At 44.9% G+C, this 23,892-nt stretch overlaps 1 protein-coding gene across 9 annotated transcripts in view; it reads left to right on the plus strand.

Moving 5' to 3' along the window:
* Positions 1-33: 33 nt before the first annotated feature.
* Positions 34-23,892, plus strand: part of chtopa (chromatin target of PRMT1a) — a 53,933-nt gene continuing 30,074 nt past the window's right edge. For 2 of the 9 annotated variants that reach the window (XM_078534066.1, XM_078534068.1), the window contains exons 1-3: positions 4,571-4,961; positions 11,352-11,433; positions 15,307-15,457. In XM_078534066.1, coding sequence (XP_078390192.1) covers positions 11,369-11,433; positions 15,307-15,457 — 216 coding nt within the window. In that variant the 5' untranslated portion in view covers positions 4,571-4,961; positions 11,352-11,368. Of the gene's footprint in view, positions 280-4,570; positions 4,962-11,351; positions 11,671-15,306; positions 15,458-23,892 lie in introns of those variants that run through there. The other 7 variants (XM_078534064.1, XM_078534065.1, XM_078534071.1 and 4 more) reach the window with 7 other exon arrangements.

A 23,892-nucleotide genomic window follows, 5' to 3' on the forward strand; every position in this document is an offset into this window, starting at 1 on the left:
TCACCGGATTGGTCGCCGCGCGCCTCACCACGTGACTGATGTCTGTACCACGTGACTGATGTCTGTCCCACGGGACAGACGTCTGCTTCCCCAATTGACCGGGTTGGTCGCCGTGCGCCTCACCACGTGACCGGGGTTGATTGACAGGAGCCGCGCACACCACGTGACTTGGGCGCGTTGCTCTGACGCCGCGGCTCCTGCTCCGCTCCTCACTGGGCCTAATGGATTCTGCTGTTCAGCTTCGCCAGCGGCAGTATGGCTCAGCTCTGCCCATCGCAGGTGAGAGGGGGGCCGGCTCCTCCTTAAATAAACCGAACCTAAGCGGCAGCTTCTTCCCCCCCCGGTCACTGACCGAAGCCGCCGGGCGGGAACCGAACCGAGTCCCCGGCCTCGGGGAGCAGCGACCTCCCTTTTCCGGGCCCCAATGGCCGAATTTCCCTTCGGCTCAGACTTCCGGTCCGGTCCCGGTGCCTCAGCCCCGGCCTTGCCTGAGAGAGAATCCGCGGCACCGGGTGGAGGCCGCGGGAGTGGGAGCGGGTTTTATACCGGGGATTTTGGGCGTGGGACCCGGGAATTAGGGACCTGGGTTATGGGGACGCGGGAATTAGGGACGCGGGTTATGGGGACCCGGGTTATGGGGACGCGGGAATTAGTGACACGGCGATTCGGCCCCTTGAGCCTGTTCTGCAATGGGATAAGATTATGGCTGATCTACTTGTGGCTTCACCTCTTACTTTCCTGTCTCCTCCCTTGTCCATTAAGAATTGATCTACCAGCTTTAGAAATATTCAATGACCCTGTGGTCATTGGGGAGGAGAATTCCACAGACTCCAAAACATTCTCATCTCCATCTCAAATGGGGGACCCCTTATTCTGAAACTCTGTTCCTCAGTTCTCTCCCACAAGGGAAAACACCTCATCAGCATCCACCCTGTTTCAATACCATCACCTCTCAATTCTTCTAAACTCCAGTGGATACAGACCCAATCCGTGCAACCTTTCCTCATAAAACAATCTCTCCATCCTAGGAATCAGTCAAGTGAATTTTTCCTGAGCTGCTAATGCAATTGTGTAATTTCTTCATGAAGGAGACTAAAACTGTATATGGTTCATCTAGATGTGGTCTCTCAACCTCCCTGTTTAACTGTAACAAAATTCCCCTACTTTTATATTCCATTCCCCATGCAATAAATAACATTCCATTTCCATTCCTAATCGTACTTGCATACTAACGTTTTGAGATTCATGGACCAAGACCCCAGAACCCTCTGTACTGTAGAGTTATGCAATCTTCATTTAAATAATATACTGTTTTTATTCTTCCTGCCAAAGTTCATATTTTCCCACATTATACTCCATCTGCCAAATTTTTGCCCACTCACTTAACCTATCTATATCCCTTTGCAGACTCCTTATGTCATCTTCACAACTTACACTTCTACCTATCTACATCATCAACAAATGTAGCAACCATAAATTTTTTCCTTCATCCAAGTCATTGACCTAGATTATAAATACTTGAGGCCTCAACACTGATCCCTGTGGCACCTCCACTAGTTACAGCTTGCCAACCTGAAAATGACCCATTTACCCTTACTCTTTGTTTCCTGTTAGCTAACCAAATTTCTGCCCATGCTAATTACACCATGAACTTTTATTTTGTGTAGTAACCTTTGATTTAGCATCTTATCAAATATCTTTTGGAATTCCAATTATACCACATCTATACGTTCCCCATTATCCATGTTGCTGCTTACTACTTCAAAGAGCACTAATTAGTCAAATGATATTTTCTCTTCACGACGTTTTGACTCTGCCTGATTGCATTAACATTTTATAAGTGCCCTGCTATAACCTCCTTAATAGATTCCAGCATTCTCTCTATGACGGATGTTAGGCTAACTGGCCTGCAGTTTCCTGCTTTCTATCTCTCTCCTTTCTTGAATAGAGGAATTTGCTGCAATCTGATGGGACCTTTCTAGAATCTAGGGAAGTTTGGAAAAATTACAACCACTGCATCTATCTCCATAGCCATTTCTTTTAAGATCTTAGGATGAAGTCTATCCCAAGGGGACTTCTGGGCCTTTAATTCTAATAGCTTTCTCAGTACCCTTTCCCCAGTGATTGTAATTGTTTTAAGTTCCTTCCTTTCACCTCTTGACTTTACAAATGTTTCTCGGATGTTAATTGTGTCTTCCACAGTGAAGACAGGTACAAAATATCTGCTCCAAGTCTGCCATTTCCTTATTTCCCATTATAATTCCCTGACACACACTCCAGAAGACCAATACTCACTTTAATTACTTTAAATTTATAAATATTTGTAGAAACCTGGCTTTCTCTCATACTCTAATTTGTCTGTCCTTTTTCCGAGTTGTTCTTTGCTGATTTTTAAGTTCTGTCCAATTTTCTAACCTACCGTTAATCTTAGCAGATGAAATGTATATATGTTTTCAATTTAATACTATAGTTAACTTCATTGGTTAGACATGGATAGTGCATCTTTCTCACTGGAATGTATCTTTGCCGAGTATTATGAAATATATACTAAATGTCTGCTACTGTCTTTACTGACCTACCCCTTAATTAATTTACCAGTTTACGTTAGCTCTTGTGAGTCGAACAATAAACTAAATTAACAAAATCAGGGACAAAATAAGTTCATTTTAGCCATATCTGTTGTCTTACCCTCTTAATTGCCTTTATTTAAGTTTAAAACACTAGTCTTAGACCCACTCTCCTCTCCCTCAAACTGAATATGAAATTTATCATGTTATGATCACTGCTATGAGGTCATTAATTAATCCTATCTCATTGCATATTACCAGATCTAGAATAGGGCTGTATGGAGGTGGTTTATTGTTTAGGTGAGGGTTTATTTCTGAAATGGGCTATATTGAGGAGGCTTCGTATTGTGGGTTTTTTTTGAGGGGTTTTAGTGCTGAAGTGGTGCTTTTTGAGGGTTTATTGCTGTGGCAGGGCATTTTATCATGGGGAGTTTTTATTAATGCTAATGGTTTATTGCTGAAAATGTTTGCTGAAGCAGGAATACTGTTTAGTTTGAGGATGCTTGTTCAGTTGGTGCTTACTGAGGTAATCTGTGGCTGATATGGAAGTTTATCAAGGACATTTCCCTGAGTTGGTTTATTAAGTTTGAAGGTTTACTGAGGTGGTTGCTCTGAGGATGTTTACTGAGGTAGTTTTTTTGTTAGCGGTGAGGATATTGAGTACAGTGTGTTTATTGAGGCTCTTCAATGCTGAACTTGAGGTGGCTTCTCTGAGGCTGTTTTATTGAGGTGGTATGATTATTGAGAATGTTTATTGAGGTGGTGTAGTGAGGGTCTTTAAGGCCGAGCTTGGCTTGCTTCCTCCCAGGCTGTATATTGAGGGCAGTTGATGCTGAGTTTGGAGTTTTATGTGTTTGAGGAGAGTTATTGAGGGGAGATTAATACTGTGCATATTGACTGAAGGGATTTAATGCTCATTGTTTTTTTATTGAGGGGGTTTATTGCTCATTTCTATTGAGTTTGGCGTTTCCTGCGCTTTTTTGGGGGGTGGCTCCTGCTGAAGGCTGCGCTTTTTTTGGGGGGGGTGTGGCTCCTGCTGAAGGCTGCGCTTTTTTTGGGGGGGTGGCTCCTGCTGAAGGCTGTGCTTTTTTGGGGAGGTGGCTCCTGCTGAAGGCTGCGCTTTTTTGGGGGGGTTGCTCCTGCTGAAGTCTGCGCTTTTTTGGGGGGGTGGCTCCTGCTGAAGGCTGCGCTTCTTTGGGGGGGGGGGTGGCTCCTGCTGAAGGCTGCGCTTTTTTGAGGGGGTGGCTCCTGCTGAAGGCTGCGCTTCTTTGGGGGGGGTGGCTCCTGCTGAAGGCTGCGCTTTTTTGGGGGGGTGGCTCCTGCTGAAGGCTGCGCTTTTTTGGGGGGGTGGCTCCTGCTGAGGGCTGTGCTTTTTTGGGGGGTGGCTCCTGCTGAAGGCTGCGCTTTTTTGGGGGGAGGCTCCTGCTGAAGGCTGTGCTTTTTTGGGGTACGGATGGCTGAGTTTGGGAGGGGGATCACTGATGATGGCTGCGTTTGGGGTGGGGGGGGTTTACCAGCGATGGCTGGTGTCTGGCCCCCTATGGTGGGGGGCCTGTTGCAGCCGGTAGCTGGGGTTTTGAGGGTTTTACTGCTGGGGCTTGGGGTTTTGCCGCTGATGTTTTTTGGGGTTGTGAGGGAGGGTTGCTGCTTTTTTGGGGAGGGTTGGTTGATACAGCCTGGGGGGAGGTATTGGGGTATGCAGCTCTGTGGGCGGGGTCGGCGGCGGCCGTTTTGGGGGAGGGGCGGCCCTTTTGGGGGCGGTGGCTCGGGCGGAGGGGCGGGGCCCGGGGGCGGAGGGGCGGGGCCCCCCGGGGGCGGTGGCTCGGGCGGAGGGGCGGGGCCCCCCAGGGACTCGGGGGGAGGGGCGGGGCCGGCGGCGGCGGTGGCCCGGGGGCAGTGGCGGCGGCTTGGGGGCGGGGCCGGCGGCGGCGGCTCGGGGGCAGAGGCGGGGCCGGCCCTCGGGGGCAGGGGCGGGGCCGGCGGCGGCTCGGGGGCAGGGGCGGGACCGGCGGCGGCGGCGGTGGCCCGGGGGCAGGGGCGGTGTCGGCCGCCGCCGCCGCCGCTCGGGGTTTGGGGATTTTGGCGGGTTTTCCTCTGGGAAATGTTGACCGGTCAGTCCCGCGCTGACGTCACGAGCCGGCGCCGCCATTTTCTCTCCGCTTCGCCGCCATTTTGCGGAACAGCGAAAATCATCTTAAAAACGGGCAAATCCGGCCCACTCCGCCCGGCCACGGCGGCCCGCTCCGCCCGCCCGCCGGCCCGCCGACACCGGCAAATCCGCCCCGCACCGATTTAATACCCCAGTGAGCCAGTGGCCTGTCCGGACTCCCCATTCATTCTTTGTTCCGCCCTGGGCCTGCGAGCTATTGAAGGTTGATGTGTTGGGGAGAGAGGGTGAGTGGGGCGGGGTAACGGTGTGGATGGAGGGTAATTAGGGAAGGGAGAGGGGGCGGGGTAACGGTGTGGATGGAGGGTAATTAGGGAAGGGAGAGGGGGCGGGGTAACGGTGTGGATGGAGGGTAATTAGGGAAGAGTCAGGGGGAGGGGGCGGGGTAACGGTGTGGGTGGAGGGTAATTAGGGAAGAGTCCGGAGGTGGGGGCGGGGTAACGGTGTAGATGGAGGGTAATTAGGGAAGAGTCAGGGGGAGGGGGCGGGGTAACGGTGTGGATGGAGGGTAATTAGGGAAGAGTCAGGGAGAGGGGGCGGGGTAACGGTGTGGATGGAGGGTAATTAGGGAAGAGTCAGGGGGAGGGGGCGGGGTAACGGTGTGGATGGAGGGTAATTAGGGAAGAGTCAGGGAGAGGGGGCAGGGTAACGGTGTGGATGGAGGGTAATTAGGGAAGAGTCAGGGGAGGGGGCGGGGTAACGGTGTGGATGGAGGGTAATTAGGGAAGAGTCGGGGGTGGGGAGGGGGCGGGGTAACGGTGTGGATGGAGGGTAATTAGAGAAGAGTCAGGGGGTTGGGGAAGGCGGTAGGGGTGGGAGAGGGGGAGGGGTGGGATAACGGTGTGGATGGAGGGTAATTAGGGAAGAGTCAGGGAGTTGGGGAAGGCGGTAGGGGTGGGAGAGGGTGGGGTAACGGATCGAGGGTAATTAGGGAAGAGTCAGGGGTAGAGGGGGTGGGAGAGGGAGGGGTGGGGTAATGGTGTGGATAGAGGGTAATTAGGGAAGAGTCGGGGTAGAGGGGGTGGGGTAATAGTGTGGATAGAGGGTAATTAGGGAAGAGTCAGGGGTAGAGGGGGTGGGGTAATAGTGTGGATCGAGGGTAATTAGGGAAGAGTCAGGGGGTGGGGGAGGCGTTAGGGCTGGGAGAGGGGGTGGGGTAATGGTGTGGATCGAGGGTAATTAGGGAAGAGTCAGGGGGGTGGGGGAGGGAGGGGGTGGGGTAACGGTGTGGATCGAGGGTAATTAGGGAAGAGTCGGGTAGAAGGGAGGGGGAGGTGTAAAGTGTAATTATTGACGCATTTGTCTTCACTCCTGTTGCTGCTGGCGGGGGGGGAGAATATTGGTACATCAGTAGAAATAACTTCCATTGTGTTAGCCCAAGACATCTGTTTGTAGCCAGCAATTTCTTTTTCAGTAGACAGAGAAATATTTGAAGTAATATTTATTTTTGTTGGTGGCAGGCCCCAGATTTCACAATGAAATGGCAGGACCGCTCTGTCTACCACGTGCTTCTGAAAGGCCGACTGGCCTGTGTGTATCAGCTGAAGCTTCTTGGTCAAGATTTTATATAGAGTACATATAAAGAGATATGAAACAAAATGAAATTAGAATCCACCTCTAGGGTTGTCTCTTCAGCTGGTGTCCTGACAGTCTGATGAACAGCAGGATTTTTCATTGAAGCTTCATATCTTCATGAGTTTTTTTATGTGGACAGTGTGAATCGCAGTATTCAGAGCTTGGCTTTCTTCATAACTGTTATATATCCAATGGGATTTATTTCACATTTCTGATGAAAAGTTAATAATTTGGCTGTAACCAGTCAGTTCTTCCCACAAGGGCATATCTACATCATTGCAGAGCAAGGTGTATTTTCTTCCATTCATTTACCTTAATGACTTGAACAGAGGTGGGGTAGGTTATCTCTCTGTCTGTGCATGCAAATATTTCCACTGTGATTTCTGAACAAGTGTTACTTTCTCATGGACAAACTTGTGGCTGTCTATGGACTGTATTTCTGGAGATTGTTTCAGCAACAATATGTCGACCTCAGGGACCCCCCAAGATCCCTGTTTGAAAGATATGTTTTTATAACAATCGACAATGGTTTCTGGGTCATCATTATACTTTTAATTCCAGGTTTTTATTGAATTCAAATTCCATTCCTGAGATTTGAACCCGGGTTCCCAGAGCATTATCTTTTGGTCTCTGGATTACTCGTCCAGTGACAATACTGACAATTGCACCATAACCTGCCTCTATACAGTCGTAATTCAACGATAATGATCTGAGCTTCTGGTAAACCATTATTTTAATTCTCCACCTAGCTCTCATGCCGAGCTCTGCCATCTGCCTCCTGCAGTGTTCTAGTGAAGCTCAACATAAGCTCAAGGAATGGGACTTCATCTTTCGATTAGGCACTGTAAAGCCTTACAGATTCAACATTGAGTTCAGCAATTCCATCCATGATCTATGCCCATCTTGTTTCCTATTTCTGTGGAGAGAGAAAGAGTTAACATTTCAGGTCAACGACCTTTCATCAGAACTGCAAGACAATTACTGATTCAGCAACTCCACCTTCACCCCCAACAATAAGTGCAAGTAGACTTCTTTGCCACTAAGATTGGGATCATCTAATCAGCCCTCCCTTTCCCTCTCCCACTGGGCTGAGCTTCCTCTAAAGTTTCCCCTTTGACCTGAACTTTCTTCTTCTCATCCCTCCACTGCTCTCCAAACTCATCTTGCCCATTAGAACCCACATCCTGCTCCCTTGACACTATTCCCACTAAACTGTTGACTGCCCAATATCCCTTCCAGGTTCCCATGTTAGCTGATATTAATGGTTCTCTTCAGGCATTGTTGTCTCCTTCAAAACTACAATCATCACCCCTCAAAAAAAAAACAACTCGACCAGCCCTCCCCAGCTCCCTTGCCTCTCAAGTCCTTGAATGTGTTGTCACTTCCCAAATTCATAAGAAGTAGGAGCAGACCGCCTGGCCCCTCGAGCATGCTGTGCCATTCAGTACAATCATGTCTGATCTTCTGCCTTCACTCCAGTTTCTTGTCTGCTCGCCATTCCTGCCCATCTTTCTTAGAACTCCAAGTTTGAATCTCTCCAGCCAGGCTTCTGTCTTTGCTGCAGTACTCAAATGGCTCTTACTGAAGTGACAGATGACATCCTACAAAGCCATGACATGAGTAAACACACTCTCCCTGCCCTTTTTGACTTGTCTGCAGCCTTTGATGTGGTTTCCACACCATCATTCTCCTCCCCCCTCCATTGATGTCCAGCCAAGTGGACTGCTCTCATCTGGTTCCATTCTTATCTGATTAATCGTAGATAGCAAATCAATTGCAATGGCTTTTCTTCCTGCTCCCCTTGGAGGCAGCATAACTGTGCGGGTTTATCCTTGGCCCCCCCTCCTCATCTTCATGCTGCCACTCGGTGACATTGAGCTGATGCCTCCTAGCTCTACCTCACTATCACCTCTATTGATTCCTCCACTGTCACTAAATTATCAGACTGCTTATTTGACATGCAGTACTAGATAAACAGAAACTTCCTCCAGTTAAATATTGGGAAGACTGATGCCATTTTTACAGGTCATGCTACAAACTCCAACCACACCTCACCATCCCTCTCCCAGGCAATTGTCTTGTTGCTTATCCTGGCTGTTTGCAACTGTGGTGTCATGTTTGACCGCCGGATGAACTTCCCCCAACCACCACTAAGACCACCTATTTCAATCTCTATAATATTGCTCGACACCAACCTGGCCTCAGCTCATCTGCTGAAATTCTCAGCCAGAACTTGAGGTTATCTAAAGCTTTGTTCATTACCTCTCATCACCACTGACCTACATTAACACCTGGCTAAGCTAGGCCTCAATTTTAAATTCTCATCCTTCATGCCCTCACTCCCCATCTCTGTCATCCCCTCCAAACGCACAACCCTCCGAGATAGTTGTGCTCATTTAATTCTGGCCTTTTGACCTGATTTTAGTTGCACCAACATTGGTGGCAGTGCCTTCATCTGTCTAAGCCTTAAGCTCTGGAATTCTCTCCCTAAACTTCTCTTGACTCCCTACCTCACTTATTTCCTTCAAGATGCTCCTTAATGCTACCTCTTTGACCAAGCTTTTGGCCAAATATTGGTGTGGCTAGGTGTCAAATATTTCTTTATTATCCTCCTTCGAAGCACCTCAGGATGTTTTATTGTGTTAAAGATTCTATATAAATACAAGTTGTTGATGTCTGTCTTGTTGCAGCCGAGTGATGTTCTGCTTAAACAGGCTTGTAAGAAATGATAAAGTGGAGAGTTAGTGCATCTGCTCTAGAGTGTTGCTAGGCTCTGCACTGATATCCACATATTGAAGGTGAATAAATCGCACTGAAGCCAATACACTAATATTTTGATTGTTGTTAAGCTGGTCAAATTGCTCCTTTGGCCCCCAATACCCTAACATTATACAGGTCAAAATGCGTTCTCCAGGCACAGCTAAGTTGGGAAGAATAAATTACATTTTCTATTTCTATCACTGCACAATGAGAGAGAGTTTGCACATGCAGTATTGCACTTGATGTAAATGCAGTTTTACTCCATGGAAATATAATAGATGCAGCATTGCAGTTCACGAAAAACCTAAGGCCACTGTACTTTCTGGTTGTTTTACAGCTGGGTTCAGGGATTTGGGAGCATCTGTCCTGGTCATTTTTTGATGTAGTCAGCCTTCAAATTATACCGATTGACACCAAATATATTGAGCACTGGTGGAGGTGGGGGGTGTCTCTGAACCCAGTTCACTATTTCCTGTTGCAAGTTTGGAGATGCATGGGATAAAGTTGAGCATAAGTGGAGATTCTCAAATGGGGGAATCGTATATACACAAGTAGTCTTGTAACAAGGCCTGTTTCTCCTGAATATTTCATCTATAATCAGTATCATTTATGAGGAAGACAGTTAGTTATGTCATGTAAAAGCTTGCACTGAAAAGAGCAGCTATCATGAGTCCCTTGTAAGAATGATAGGCCCCAATGTTTCAGGCTGCCTACCCTGCCCATCATCTAGAGGAATGACTGGAACAGGTGAAAGAAGTAAAGTATAGTGAAGGATGGGAATATGAGTGGGGTCTTACTGCCGATTGGTCAGGCTGTTGTATTTGTAATAGCTCATTTCATGTTAACGTTCTTGATGCTGATTGGTCAGTACATGTTAACGTTTTTGCTAGTGATTGGTCGACTGTAGAATGGGTTGTAGTGTTTGTTGAGTAAGGGTAGCCAAATGTCACTGATGAGAAGGCCCCCATCTTGGACGGGGTGTGGTTTTGGTAGACCTCCCTAGCGCATCTTGTAGGCAACTGTGTGATGGATGAGAAGTTTAGAATTAGACCATTGGATGTGGTGGTTATTAAGTTGAGCGTGTTTGACAATAGCTGACTTGTCCCGTTTTGAAGTTCAAAGTAGGTCTGATGGGCATTGAGTCTAGTATGTAGGCTTGGCCTGTTCCCTCAACTTTTAAATGGTGTAACCGTAAATTTGTCTTGATCAATGTTACTGCTGTCACCATGAAACCTTCAAACACCTTTTAAACATCTTCCATGTTAGATTGGTGGGAAAAGCTGCTGCTTAGGTTATACAGAGCACCAGTGAAGTTGTATTTCTCAGTCTGTACTGAATTAGTGATCTTAGCTGGCAGTATTGGCATTACAATTGTACATCTCTATTTCAGGGGCACTAATGCCAGTCAAGGGGTTTCAACTCTACTGTCTATTGAATCTTGCTGGAGAGTCTGAGGACAGGCTCAGCTGTGATTCTCTTCAATGTTCACTCTCTTCCTCCCCGCCCCCACCCAAAGTTCAATACCTAGCTGATACTCACAAAAGAGACACATAGATGGGGAACCCCAGGGCTGTGCAACCTCACCCCATAAGAATTCAGTGAAAAAAGGCACAAAGTTCTTGCCCTTTCTTCTGCTTGTTCTGTTTGATCCAACACTGGCTGTGGGAGCAGTAACTCCAGCACTAACCTGTTGTGTATACAACCAAGACTGTTGCATTTTAGCAATGACAGTGACAGCAGAATTGGCTAGGGTTTTGACTAGGAACTGCATCTTTGTGTGTTTTCACTGCTCTGAGCTTGCATGTCAATGAAGCTGAATTTGCAGGCTTGTTACAAGCTGCATTGTTTTTAGGATTGAGGGGCAAAGGAGCCAACAACATTAAGCACAAATCATGTGGCTAAGTTGTAGTTGAAGGATTTAAAATAAATGAAAACAATTCTCGAGATTCACTATCTGAAAATATTAGTGTGTGGAAGTTTTTATGCTCCACTTGGGGAAACTAATGAGGACTTCGAACTTAACACTGGGTACAGTACTGGTGGGTACAAGTTGACCACTGTGTAGCACATGTGCAGTGCTGGTGTACAGAACTGTCACTGTATAACAACATTCCGTCTAATGTGTAAATTGATATCAATGTAATTGAGTAAAACCAAGTGACAATCCTGAAAATCTACAGGCTTTTTTTGCGTTAATTGGTAGAGATCAACTGTAGGTGAAGATCTTAATAGTTACTGCCCCAACCAGGATGTTTATTGTTTGAATTTTCTTTCTCTTGCAGAGCATCAAAGTCTCATTATGTCTGCCCCATCAACACCAAAGATTGTGCTGAAAAGCACAACCAAGATGTCACTGAACGAGCGGTGAGGCAGCCGACAACATTTCAAGTGCCAATCGTGTAGCTGATTAGCAATTACAGGATATATAAGTGCACAGTGATTTCCAGGGATTCACCATAGGAGAATGTTGCTCTTCCCTTGTATAATACTGCTCCAGTAATTGATGGCACTTAAATAAAGCAGTTATCAGATGCAAAAAAAAACGTTTTGTGAAGGACGGTGACCTAGGTGGTAGAATGATGCGGGGCTGTTGCACTGAACGTAAGAACAAGCTGATTGTAAGAATGTGGTTTTGTGGAAATAACCCTAGTGGTAAGATTGCTGGCACAGTCTTGCGCATCCCCAGCCTGCTGCTATTTGTGGTTTTTGATAAATTTGAACAGAAACTACAGCAGTGGTGACTAGTTGATCTGGGCTGCAACAGCCCCCCTGTCCTGTCCATGACAGACGCATCAGCTGTGCTGTGTGGTCTGATCTGTAAGAGGCAGCTGGTGGGCACCATAAATCAAGTCCAAAGGCCTCCTGTATACACCTGGAGTCTTGTAAGTGGCACAAAATCTGCTTCATGATCTGCTTTCTCTCTACTTTCAGCTGTTTCTCTTCAGTTGTAAAAATGCGCTGGCCTTTCTTGAAAGGCACAGCTATGTTGGGTAACATACAGCTCTTTCCCACTTTGTTCCAGTCTTTTGCTCACTGGCTTCATAATATATATCCTGAACGTTACAATAAAGTATTCTTAGCCCCTTTCTTTTACTCTTTTTGCAAAGGCATTGACGCCCTGTTGGATGAATGTTATAGGCACCCAAACCACCATGCTTCCACTCTGAGCTAGACAGACATCTTGATAATGAGAATGGCAAGAAAAGTTGGTAAAAGGAGTACAGGGAATAAAGTTGTGATCATTTGTGCAGGGTGACTATCTTACCCAGTATGTGAAAGGCCCAATAAGAGAGGAGGGAGCACTGCATGGCAGCTGGAGGAATTTAAATTCAATTAATAAAATTCGGGAATTGAAAGCTAGTCTCATTAATGGTAACCATGAAACATTTTTGCAAATGCAAAAACCCATCTGGTTCACTAATGTCCTTTAGGGAGGGAAATCTACATTTCTTAGCTGGTGTGGCCTACATGTAATTCCAGGCTCACGGCAATGTGGTTGATCCTTAATTGCCCCAGCAAACCATTAACTTCAAGGGCAATTAGAGATGGGCAACCAATGCTGACTTTGCCAGTGACACCCACATGCCATAAAAATAATAAAGGAGGACCTGATGATGGGAAATGAGCCAGAACAGATGATAGAAGTGAGATGAGGGGAGCACCTAGGCAATAGTGGTCACGACATATCAAGATTTAAAATAAAGATTGAAAGTAACAGAAGGTAAAGGCCAAGGTAATGAAGTAGATAAAACAGATTTTAAGAGTAATAGAATGGAAATCAGGAAAATAATCTGGAAAGAATTAGTAACAAATAGAACTACAGCTGAAAGCATAAAAATGATTAATAGAGATCAATAAAAGAAATGTATCCCATTGATAAGCAAGAACAAGTAACGAAATATAATGGTGAAAGAAGAAATAATTCCTACATTAAGTAAATGGCCAACAAAGGAATAAGAAATCTAAAAGATACAGCAAAGGGAAACCACAAAATCATATCAAGGAATATAAAAAGTATTGTATAGATACATAAATAACAAGAAAAATCAGGATTAGGGATAGGACCACCAAGGGATAAACACGATTAACTCAAGTAGTAGCAGTAAAATTAAATAATTACTTGTCTCAGTATTTGTCTGGGCACTTAACGTGGCAGATGTAATATTGAAAGAAGAGATCAAAAAGGATAAAGATATTTAAAATAGTACGGAGGATGATAATTGATAAACTAATCAATCTTGGGTTAAAACCCTTGGTCTTGATGGATTGCATTTGCACATACTGAAAGAAGTTAGGCAAAGGAAACAGAGCCACTATTAAATGTATGTAAACTCTTGTTTGAAAAGGGAATAGTACAAGAGGACCACTGAACAGTTAATGTAATTCCTGTATTTAAAAAGGGAAATAGATCATGTTTAGGGAGCTATAGAGCTTAAAACCAGTGGTAGGAAAGCTAATAGAATCTTTACTCAAAGATATAATAGAAAAACATCAAATAACTGAAATATAACATCAGGAATTTCAAAAGGGAATATCATGCTTGATTAATCTTATTGAATTCTTTGTGAAGAAGTAACAGGGCGGATTAGAGTAATTCAGTAGTTTTAGATATCCAAATGGCTTTCATCAAGTGTTGCACATATTCTCATGACTAAGGTCAGAACATGTGGAGTCAGGGCAGGTAGCAGAATGAGAATGCTTACTCAGACTGGGAAAGGGGATTGGTGCTAAGAACGCTGTTCAGTTTGCGTGAACAAATTGGTCTCTGGAATTGGAAATGCAATTTAGAAATTTGCAGATGGCACCAAATTGGGGAATGTAGTTAATAGAGGTGGATTGTGACGAAATGCAGGAAAACATCAATAAACCTGTAAAATAGGTTTGTAATTGGCAAATGAACTTCAATATGGATAAGTGTGAGATGGTATATTTTGGTAGGAATAATGAGGTCACATACTATTTGGAAAATAATTGTTTAAATGGGTAGAGGAGTAGTGGGATGCAGAGGTGCTCAAATCATTAACAGTCATGACACAGGTTAATAAGACCGTACAAACAAGAGGTATGAAATTGAAAAGCAGAGGAGTTAAACTTGTATAGAGCCTTGGTTAGGTCACATTTGGAGTACTGTGCATAGTTCTGATCTCCATTATAGAATGTTAAGGCACTGAAGAATGTACAATATAAAATTTACAAGATAAACCTAAAGGAAAAAAGCAACAGATGATATGTTGATAAGGTTAGATGAAGTATGGGAGGAGACTTTTATGGAGCATAAACATCAGCATAGGCCAAATGACCTATTTCTATGCTGTAAGCAATATAATGTGTAACAATCAAATCCAGTTCTGTGCTTCCCCCTACATTCATAGGGATTCATTCCCAGTAATTCCAGTAAGGATAATACTCTGAGGGAACCTGTCCAGTTTCCCCTAACCTAGAACCATAGCAGTGTCTCCTTGGCTTAGCCTTAACCTTAACCCAATCTTAACCTGAGCCATTGGCGCTGCCATGTCACTGTAATTCTCTGTTTTGGCTGTGGGAGCAAGATACTTCCCTGCCTGGTTAGTTTTGTCTTTAGCATTGGTTAGTAATCTGGTTAAACAATTGGTTTCACATTTAAAGGTGATTGTAGACTTTCCTTCAGTTGGAAAGGTTGAGATGAGATGTTGCTGCTCTATTTGTTAGTGAAGCTGATTGGAGTTTGTGAGAATCCCCCATGCCTGACATTTGGAAATGAATCTTGAAGTTGGCATACAATCCGTGTGGGACTCAGAGCTGTACGTAAGATGTAGGGGCAAAATATCAAATATACTGTCCTTTACAGATAATTAAGTCTTTGGGCAAAGCCTGTGTCCAAGATGGAATGGATGTGAGATCAGTAGATTTTTTCAGTATTGTTACTTTTAATATTCTCTGCTATTGCTATGACTGTTTTAGTCCTTTCTTCAAATCACCTTGGCACTTGCTCTTTTCCCTTCATGCTCTCATCTTGCTGCTTTGATTTTTCTTCTGCTAAATGCTTGCACTTTTTTTTCTCTGTTAACTCAGCCTGCAATGGTTGCAATCCCAGACTCACAGGGGAATGAACACTTTTTAACAACAAAGAAGTGTGCCACATATCTCTATACTGAAAGGTTTTCACTGGGAACTGGGGCACCGTAGCTGAGGGGCTCGAATTGCCTTTGAGTTCTGTGTATTAAAACCTGTTTAAACCACTTCTGTTCAACCTTGAAGCTTTACCAACATGCTGAAGAACAAACAGCCTCCAACGGTGAGCATTCGAGCAACGATGCAGCAGCAGCAACTGGCAAGTGCCAGAAATCGCCGATTGGCGCAGCAGATGGAGAACAGGCCCTCTGTCCAAGCTGCTCTCAAACTGAAGCAGGTGAGCAACAACCTCCTGGTGACATCATTTCTTCTCCCTGTCATCCCAGGATTTCCATGGCATGCACCATTCTCCAGCAATGCGTCCTGAAATGATCTATTCCTGATTGTTGTGCTATCTAACCAGATACTCGTCCATGTGTAAAAACTACTGAGTAATTGTACCTTTTATTGGTCCCCTCCCTCCTTACAAGGAAGTATATGGTGACTTCGTCTTCAGCTGTGCTCAGATGGCAGGAGTTCTTAAGGAGAATTGCAGACAAGAAGCTGCATTTGTGATGAATCGTGTGCTCTGCTGACTGACCATACGTTTTTCCAGACGCCTGGATTTTAATACTGTTTTTTCCATGATTGCAGGTGCTGATAGCAACTTATGGAAATGCTCTGAAACTCACCCAGGTTATTAAAGAAATGTTATAGTTTATAAAACAGTTCAAGAGAATAGAAAGCCAACGTGATATCTATGTTCAGACTGTTCCTTCATGGAAATGCATTTATAGGTTACTGACTCCATGGGAAACTAAAAAAACCAAACAAGTGTGGAACTGTAGAGTTGGTTCATTTTTAAGTAGTTCCCCCCCCAGCCCACCAGAGAACACAAAACAAATTCCTCTTTCTTACTGGGTTCAAATCCTATTGAAGGAATAGATTGCTGAAATGAAAACTTAAGAGAAAAATGCAAGCCTTCAGAATGGCAGGGATTCAATGACTGAAAGATCACCTCCCTAGTTGGGAGTATAATTCATCTCAAATTTGTATGGATGTCAGAGTGAAATAGATAAAAAGCAGGTGCTCGATAGTTTGGAATTACTCTAAAGTTAACTTATCCAGTCCCAATAGTGTTGCATCCTAGGTTGCTGAGGGAAGATAGGGTGAAGATAGCAGAAACTCTGACCACTAGATTTTAATATTAGAATGGTGTCAGAGAGCAAGAGGATTGCAAATGTTAACAACCCTGTTTAAAAAGGAAGGGATGAACCTGATAACTGACTAATCCAATTAAATTCTTGGAGATGATGGGATTAGAGAGGGTGCAGGGCTACAGGGAAAAGGCAGGGCAATGGCACTAGATCATAATGCTCATTTGGAGAGCCGGTGCAGACATGATGGGCCAAATGGCCTCCTCCTGTGACGTTAAGATTCTGACTAGAGAATTGCAAACATTACATCCTTGTTCAAAAAAGGGTGTAAGGATAAGCCCAGCAATTACTGACCAGTCAGTTTAACTTCAGTGGTGGGCAAGATTCTAGAAACAATTATGTGGGTTAGAATTAGTAGTGATGTGGAAAAATATGGGTTGATGAGGAAGAACCTGCATGGATTTCTAAAGGGGAATTCATGTTTAACTAAATTGCTGGAGTATTTTTGAGGTAACAGAAAAGGTCGATGAGGGTAATGCTGTTGATGTGGTGTAGATGGACCTGAAAAGGCATTTGACACATTACCACACAACCGACTTGAGAAGTTATTGCTCATGGAATAAAAGGGACAGTAGTAATCTGGATACAAAATTGACAGAAAAATAGGAAGCAGAAAGTAATGGTCAATGGATAGTTTTCAGGCTGGAGGAAGGTTTGTAGTGGAGTTCCCCAGGGTTCGGTATTGGGACCCTTGGTTTTCCTGGTATACATTAATAATCCAGATCTTGGTGTGCAGGGGACAATTTCAAAGTTTGCGGATGATATGAAGCTTGGGAGTGTTGTGAACTGCGAGGATGGTGTGGAACTTCGAGAGGACATGGACAAGTTGGTAGAGTGGGCAGATAGGCGGCAGATGAAGCTCAATGTGGAGAAGTGTGAGGTGATGCATTTTGGTAGGAAGAACATGGACAAACAATATAAAATAAGGGGTGAAATTTTGAAGGGGGTTCACGAGCATAGATGTATATGTGCATAGACCATTGAAGGTGGCAGGACTGGTGGAAAGAGGAGTTAATAAAGCCAGTAGCATCCTGGGCTTTGTTAATAGCTGCATAGAGTACAAGAGCAAGGAGGTTATGCTGAATTTATATAAGGCACTAGTTAGACTTCAGCTGGAACATTGTGTACAGTTCTGGACACCATATCATAGGAAGGACATGAACACTTTGGAGACAGTGCAGAAGAGGTTACAAGAATGGTTCCAGGGATGAGAAACTTCAGCTATAAGGATAGATTGGGAAGGTTGGGACTGTTCTCCTTGGGCAGAAGGCTGAGAGAAGATTTGATAGAGATGCTCAAAATCATGAGGGGGCTGGATAGAGTAGATAGAGAGAAGCTATTCCCACTCGTAAAAGGATCAAGAACGAGAGGGCACAGATTTAAAGCGATTTGCAAAAGAAGCAAGTGTGACGTGAGAAAAAAACGTTTTCTCAACGAGTGGTTCAAGTCTGGAATGCATTGCCTGGAAGTGTGGTGGAGGCAGCCTCAATTGAGGCATGCAAGAGGGCATTAGATGATTATTTGAATAGAGAGAATGTGCAAGAGTACGGGGAAAAGGCAGAGCAATGACGCTAGGTCATAATGCTCATTTGGAGAGCCAGTGCAGACACGATGGGCCGAATGGCCGCCTCCTGTGCCATTAAGATTCTGTAGATGAATATTATGTTCATATCCTTGTTGCTTCTTTTGCTTTTTCTGTCATCATGTGGAGCATCTCGATGTCTTCTGGTTGAGGAAGTGTGTTTCTGTGGCAAGAAGAAGGTTTAGTAGCATGCTCACCTCCGTTTCATTGTGGGCCATAGACATTTGCTACCAGGTTCCAGCATCTCTTGTTGCTTTGGCATGCCAGCTGTAAATTGCAACATATGCACAGTGGTTGCAGTGTTAACCCTTTTTTAATTCATTCAGGGATGTGGGCTTTGCTGGCTGGGCCAGCATTTATTGTCCATCCCTGGTTGCCCTTTAGAAGGTGGTGGTGAGCTGCCTTCTTGAACCGCTGCAGTCCATGTGGTGTAGGTGCACCCACAGTGCTGATAGGGAGTTCCAGGATTTTGACCCAGTGACAGTGAAGGAATGGCGATATATTTCCAAGTTAGGATGGTGAATGACTTGGAGGGGAACTTCCAGGTGGTGGTGTTCCCGTGTGTCTGCTGTCCTTGCCTTTCTACGTGGTAGTGGTCGTGGGTTTGGAAGGTGCTGTCAAAGGAGCCTTGGTGAATCCTTGCAGTGCATTTTGTAGATGGTACACACACTGCTGCTACTGTGCGTCAGTGGTGGAGGGAGTGAATGTTTGTGGATCTGGTGCCAATCAAGCGGGCTGCTTTGTCCTGGACAGTGTCCAGTTTCTTCAGTGTTGTGGGAGCTGCACTTATCCAGGTATCCCATCACACTCCTGACTTGTGCCTTGTAGATGGTGGACAGGCTTTGGGGAGTAAGGAGGTAAGTTACTCGTCGCAGAATTCCTAGCCTCTAACCTGCTCTTGTAGCCACGGTTATTATATGGCTAGTCCAGTTCAGTTTCTGGTCAGTAGTAACCCCCAGAATGTTGATATTGGGGGATTCAGTGATGGTAATGCCACTGAACATCAAGGGGTGATGGTTGGATTCTCGTTGGAGATGGCCATTGCCTGGCACTTGTTACTTGCCACTTATCAGCCCAAGCCTGGATATTGTCCAGGTCTTGCTGCATTTGGCATGGATTGTCTCCATATCCGAGTCGTCGTGAATGGTGCTGAACATTGTGCAATCATCAGCCAACATCCCCACTTCTGATCTTATGATGGAAGGAAGGTCATTGCTGAAGATGGCTCGACCGAGGACACTACCCTGAGGAACTCCTGCAGTGATGTCCTGGAGCTGAGATGACTGACCTCCAACAGCCACAACCATCTTCCTTTGTGCTGGTATGACTCCAACCAGCAGGGAGTTTTCCCCCTGATTCCTATTGACTCCAGTTTTGCTTGGACTCCTGATGCCATACTGTCAAATGCGGCCTTGATGTCAAGGGCAGTCACTCTCACCTCACCTGGGAGTTCAGCTCTTTTGTCCATGTTTGAACCAAGGCCGTAATGAGGTCAGGGGCTGAGTGGCCCTGGCAGAACCCAAACTGGGCATCAGTGAGCAGGTTATTGCTAAGCAAGTGCTGCTTGATAGCACTGTTGATGACCCCTTCCATTACTTTCCTGATAATGGAGAGTAGACTGATGGGGCGGTAATTGGCTGGGTTGGATTTTCCTGCATTTTGTGTACAGGACATACCTGGGCAATCTTCCACATAGCTGAGTAGGTGCCAGTGTTGTAGCTGTACTGAAACAGCTTGACTAGGGGCATGGCAGGTTCTGGAGCACAAGCCTTCAGTACTATTGCCAGAATATTGTCAGGGCCCATAGCCTTTGCAGTATCCAGTGGCTTCAGCTATTTCTTGATAGAGTCTCTTAGAGTCAATCGAATTGGCTGAAGACTGGCATCTGTGATGCTGGGGACCTCCGGAGAAGGCCGAGATGGAGCATCCACTCGGCACTTCTGGCTGAAGGTTTTTGCAAACCCATTGTACCATTGGGGCCAAACGTAGAGGGTCCTCAGGCTGCTGATCATTCTCTTTCACCTCTTCCACTGAAGGCATTGGGTATCTCCTGCGTGGTTGGCTGGTCTGTCCATTGAGGATTTTGCAGGACCTGTAATGAGAATGGACAACGCTGCTGTGCAACTATTCTGGTGAATTGAGTTGTCTTTGTCTCAGAGCTATCGGTGGAACTCTTTTATTTTATAACTTCACCTGGGCATTTAGTTCTGTTTGGAACATTTCTTGCCTGGGTGCTGCCTTTTTAGACTCAGTTCATTTGTCAAATCCTTAGGGTTTCTTAGAATTCTCCTTATCTGCTTTCAAAGTTGAGATTTGTTCTTCCATACTGCACATCCCGTCCATCAAGCTGTTTAGGTTAGATCAGAGCTCAACAATTTCCTCAGTTTTGGTTACTAATTCTGCACTCAAGCAGCTGTTCTGATTCTTCAGCAATTCCTTTTCCTTTCCCAGGCATGTTTCACGATGTTTACTGAAGATATCTGATGCTTGAAGTTCAAGTTTTAATTGAATCTTTGTTGAATTTGCTTGTACAAGTTCATAATTTAGAAGTTTCAAATCCTCTTGCAAGTGTTCTACTCCCTGTGAGCACTCCAGTGTTCCCCTCGGTTCTCATTTTTCCTTAAACTCTTTTTTTGTATGTGAAAATTGATTCTCTACACTGATCAGTTTTTCTTTAGCAGAGTATAATTCCTCTTTGCTATCTTTCAAGCTCACATTCTGTATTTTCTTTATATTCATTCGCAGGATGTGGGCTTCACTGGCTGGGCCAGCATTTATTGCCCAATCCTAGTTGCCCTTGAAGGTGGTAGTGAGCTGCCTTCTTGAATCGCTGCAGTCCATGTGGTGTAGGTACACCCATGGTGCTGTTAGGAAGGGAGTTCCAGGATTTTGACCCAGCAATAGTGAAGTAATGGTGATATATTTCCAAGTCAGGATGGTGAGTGGCTTTGGAAACTTCCAGGTGATGGTGTTCCCATCAACAGCTGCCTTTGTCCTTCTAGATGGAAGTGGGTTTGGAAGGTGCTGCCTAAAGAGCCTTGATGAATTCCTGCAATGCATCTTGTAGATGGTACACCAACAGTGCGGTGTTGGAAGGAGTGAATGTTTGTGGATATGGTGCCAGTCAAGCGGGCTGCTTTGTCCTGGATGGTGTCAAGCTTCTTGAGTGTTGTGGGAGCAGCACTCACCCAGGCAAGTGGGGAGTATTCCATCACACTCCTGACTTGTGCCGTGTAGATGGTGGACAGGCTTTGGGGAGCCTGGAGGTGAGTTACTCGTCACAGGATTCCTAGCCTTTGACCTGCTCTTGTAGCCACAGTATTTATATGGCTAGTTCAGTTCAGTTTTCGGTCAATGGTAACCCTGAGGACGTTGATAGTGGAGGATTCAATGATGGTAATGCCATTGAACGTCAAGGGGCAATGGTTGGATTCTCTCTTATTGGAGATGGTCATTGCCTGGCGCTTGTGTGGCACAAATGTTACTTGTCAGCCCAAGCCTGGATATTGTCCAGTTGTTATTCAGGCTGCATTTGGACATGGACTGCTTCAGTATTCGAGGAGTCGCGAATGGTGCTGAACATTGTGCAGCCATCAGTGAACATCCCCATTTCTGACCTTCCGATGGAAGGAAGGTCATTGATGAAGCAGCTGAAGATGGTTGGGCCGAGGCCGCTACCCTGAGGAACTCCTGCAGTGATGTCCTGGAGCTGAGATGACTGACTTCCAACAACAACAACCACAACCACTATTGCTAAGCAAGTGCCACTTGATCGCACTTTTGATATGACCCCTTCCACTTCTGTCAATTGTTTTTGAGACACCTCATGCTCTTTAGTGAGAACTTCTTTTCATCTCTTTGTATATGTAATGTACAATCTCTTTGGAAATGTAATGTTTTTCCAAGATTCCTTCCAAATGTGCAGCCGCTTTCATCAGCGCTGCAGTCTCTTGTATCTCTTGGCATCCTCCTAGAGTATAGAACATTCTTGAGTGTTCTCTGCCAACTGGTTCTTCAGTGCTTTCAGAGTAGCGTTAAATTCATTTTGTTTCACTTCACAATTTTCCAGAGGAACAAACTCTGACCTGAGGGCTCCTTGCAACATGTGAAGGTTCTTTATTAGGTTTCCCTTTGTTGTGAAGCTCAATTACTTTGTCTTGTGTTTTCTTGTAATTTAACAGAGCCTCATTGAGTTTGCTGTTCTGCCATTCTGCTGTTCAAGGTAAGTCTTTATTCCTCCTTGTTGCTTGAAGGGTTATGTACTGTTTTTGAATTTGATCTCGAAGGATAATTCGCTGTTCTTTCAACTGTTTATTTTCTTGTTCAGCTCTCGTCTTCTCACTCTGCCTTTCAGTGTATTACTTTGTCACTACTGACAATTCTAATGCAGCTTTTTCTGAAGTAGTGTTCAACTTCTTTAACTGCTCGTGTTTTTCCAGGGGCGTGTATTGGTTCTTCAAAGAATCTTTCAAGGCCGCAACTTCTTTGAGTACCTTTTCTGCCTGCTGTTGTGCCTGGCTGTACATAAGTTTAAGTTTTCCCAACTCCCAATTCTATTTGCCAGCTGTGGAATTGAGTCGTTATTTCCTCCCGGTACCTTTGTGAGATCTCAGAAATTTGTTCAGATCTCAAACAGTTTGGTTCATTGGATGATAGACTAAATTCTTCATTTTCAAAGGTATTTACTCACCTTGAACCTTGTGCATCAAATCTTCCACTTCAGCTTTGATGTGAACATTTTCTGGTTTTACTTCAGCTTTTTCTTGACCTGCCTCCAGCAGGGTTTCGTCCTTGTTATTCACTGACAGCTGCTGGTAGAGTTCTGGAAACGTGTTGGGGTCTCCAAAAAGGCATACCTTTGGGATTTCTGGAAAGTTTCCTGCCTCTGGTGCCCTTGTATGGTTTGTTCTGGGACTGTCTTTCCTCTTAAATTGCTTTGCTGGGAGGTTTTCTATGCCTCTTTTAAGTTGTGCAAGCTTCTTCACTTGAAGATTAAAATATTCGCCGAAGGCTGTTAATAGCCCATTGAAGCTGGTTGCAGATTCATCAGCGCCCTGCATTAGCATTACTTTGTCCGCAAATTTACCAAACCAGGAAAAAAAGGGTAATGATCTAGACCTCTTCTGATTCTTTTTTTTTATTCTTAGACCTGATGTACTCCAGTAATTTAAAAATTCTCTTCAAATATGCCACATTTCCTGTTGGGTTTGGCCCTTGGATAAGTCCAAACTGACCTGGTAAGTTTCATTTTTGATCCATGGTCATTTAATATTTTTTGCACTTTCAGCTTTAAATATTGTTGGCCTTTTAAGAGTGTCTGTGCAGTAACCGCTTTTCTTCTCTGCTGTTCCCAGGATTGTTGGGCTTCGGCGGGCTACCATTGCACTGATCAGGCTGTTTCTTTTTAAACTTAATATCTCTGTAGAACCTTCAAAACTAATACTTTTGCCCTACAAGTTGCTCCCCTGAGCTTTTGAACTCGATTTGTAGGCGATTTTCTTTGCTCCACCTTAAGTTTTTAAAACCTTTTCACAGTATCTTTACAGTGCAGAAGGAGGTCATTCGGCCCATCAAGTCTTCACTGGCTCTCTGAAAGAGCATTCCACCTAGCCCCACTCCCCTGCCTTATCCCTGTAACCTTGCGCTTTCTCTCTTTTTTCAAGTAGCAGTCCAATTCGCTTTTGAATACCTCAATTGAACCTGTCTCCACCACCCCTTCAGGATGTTTGTTCCGGACTCCCATCAACCCTCTGGGTGAATAAAGTTTTCTTCACATCACATTTACTCCTTTTTCCAATTGTTTTGAATCTGCCCCCTCGTTCTTGATGTTCTTTTGAGTGGGAACATTTTCCCAGTACCCTCAGGATCTTGAATACCTCTATCAGACCTCTTCTCAGCTTTCTTTTGCCCAAAGAAAACAGTCCCAACCTCTCC

This window comes from Cetorhinus maximus, chromosome 36 (assembly GCF_964194155.1).
Source record: "Cetorhinus maximus chromosome 36, sCetMax3.hap1.1, whole genome shotgun sequence".
Lineage (NCBI taxonomy): Eukaryota > Metazoa > Chordata > Chondrichthyes > Lamniformes > Cetorhinidae > Cetorhinus > Cetorhinus maximus.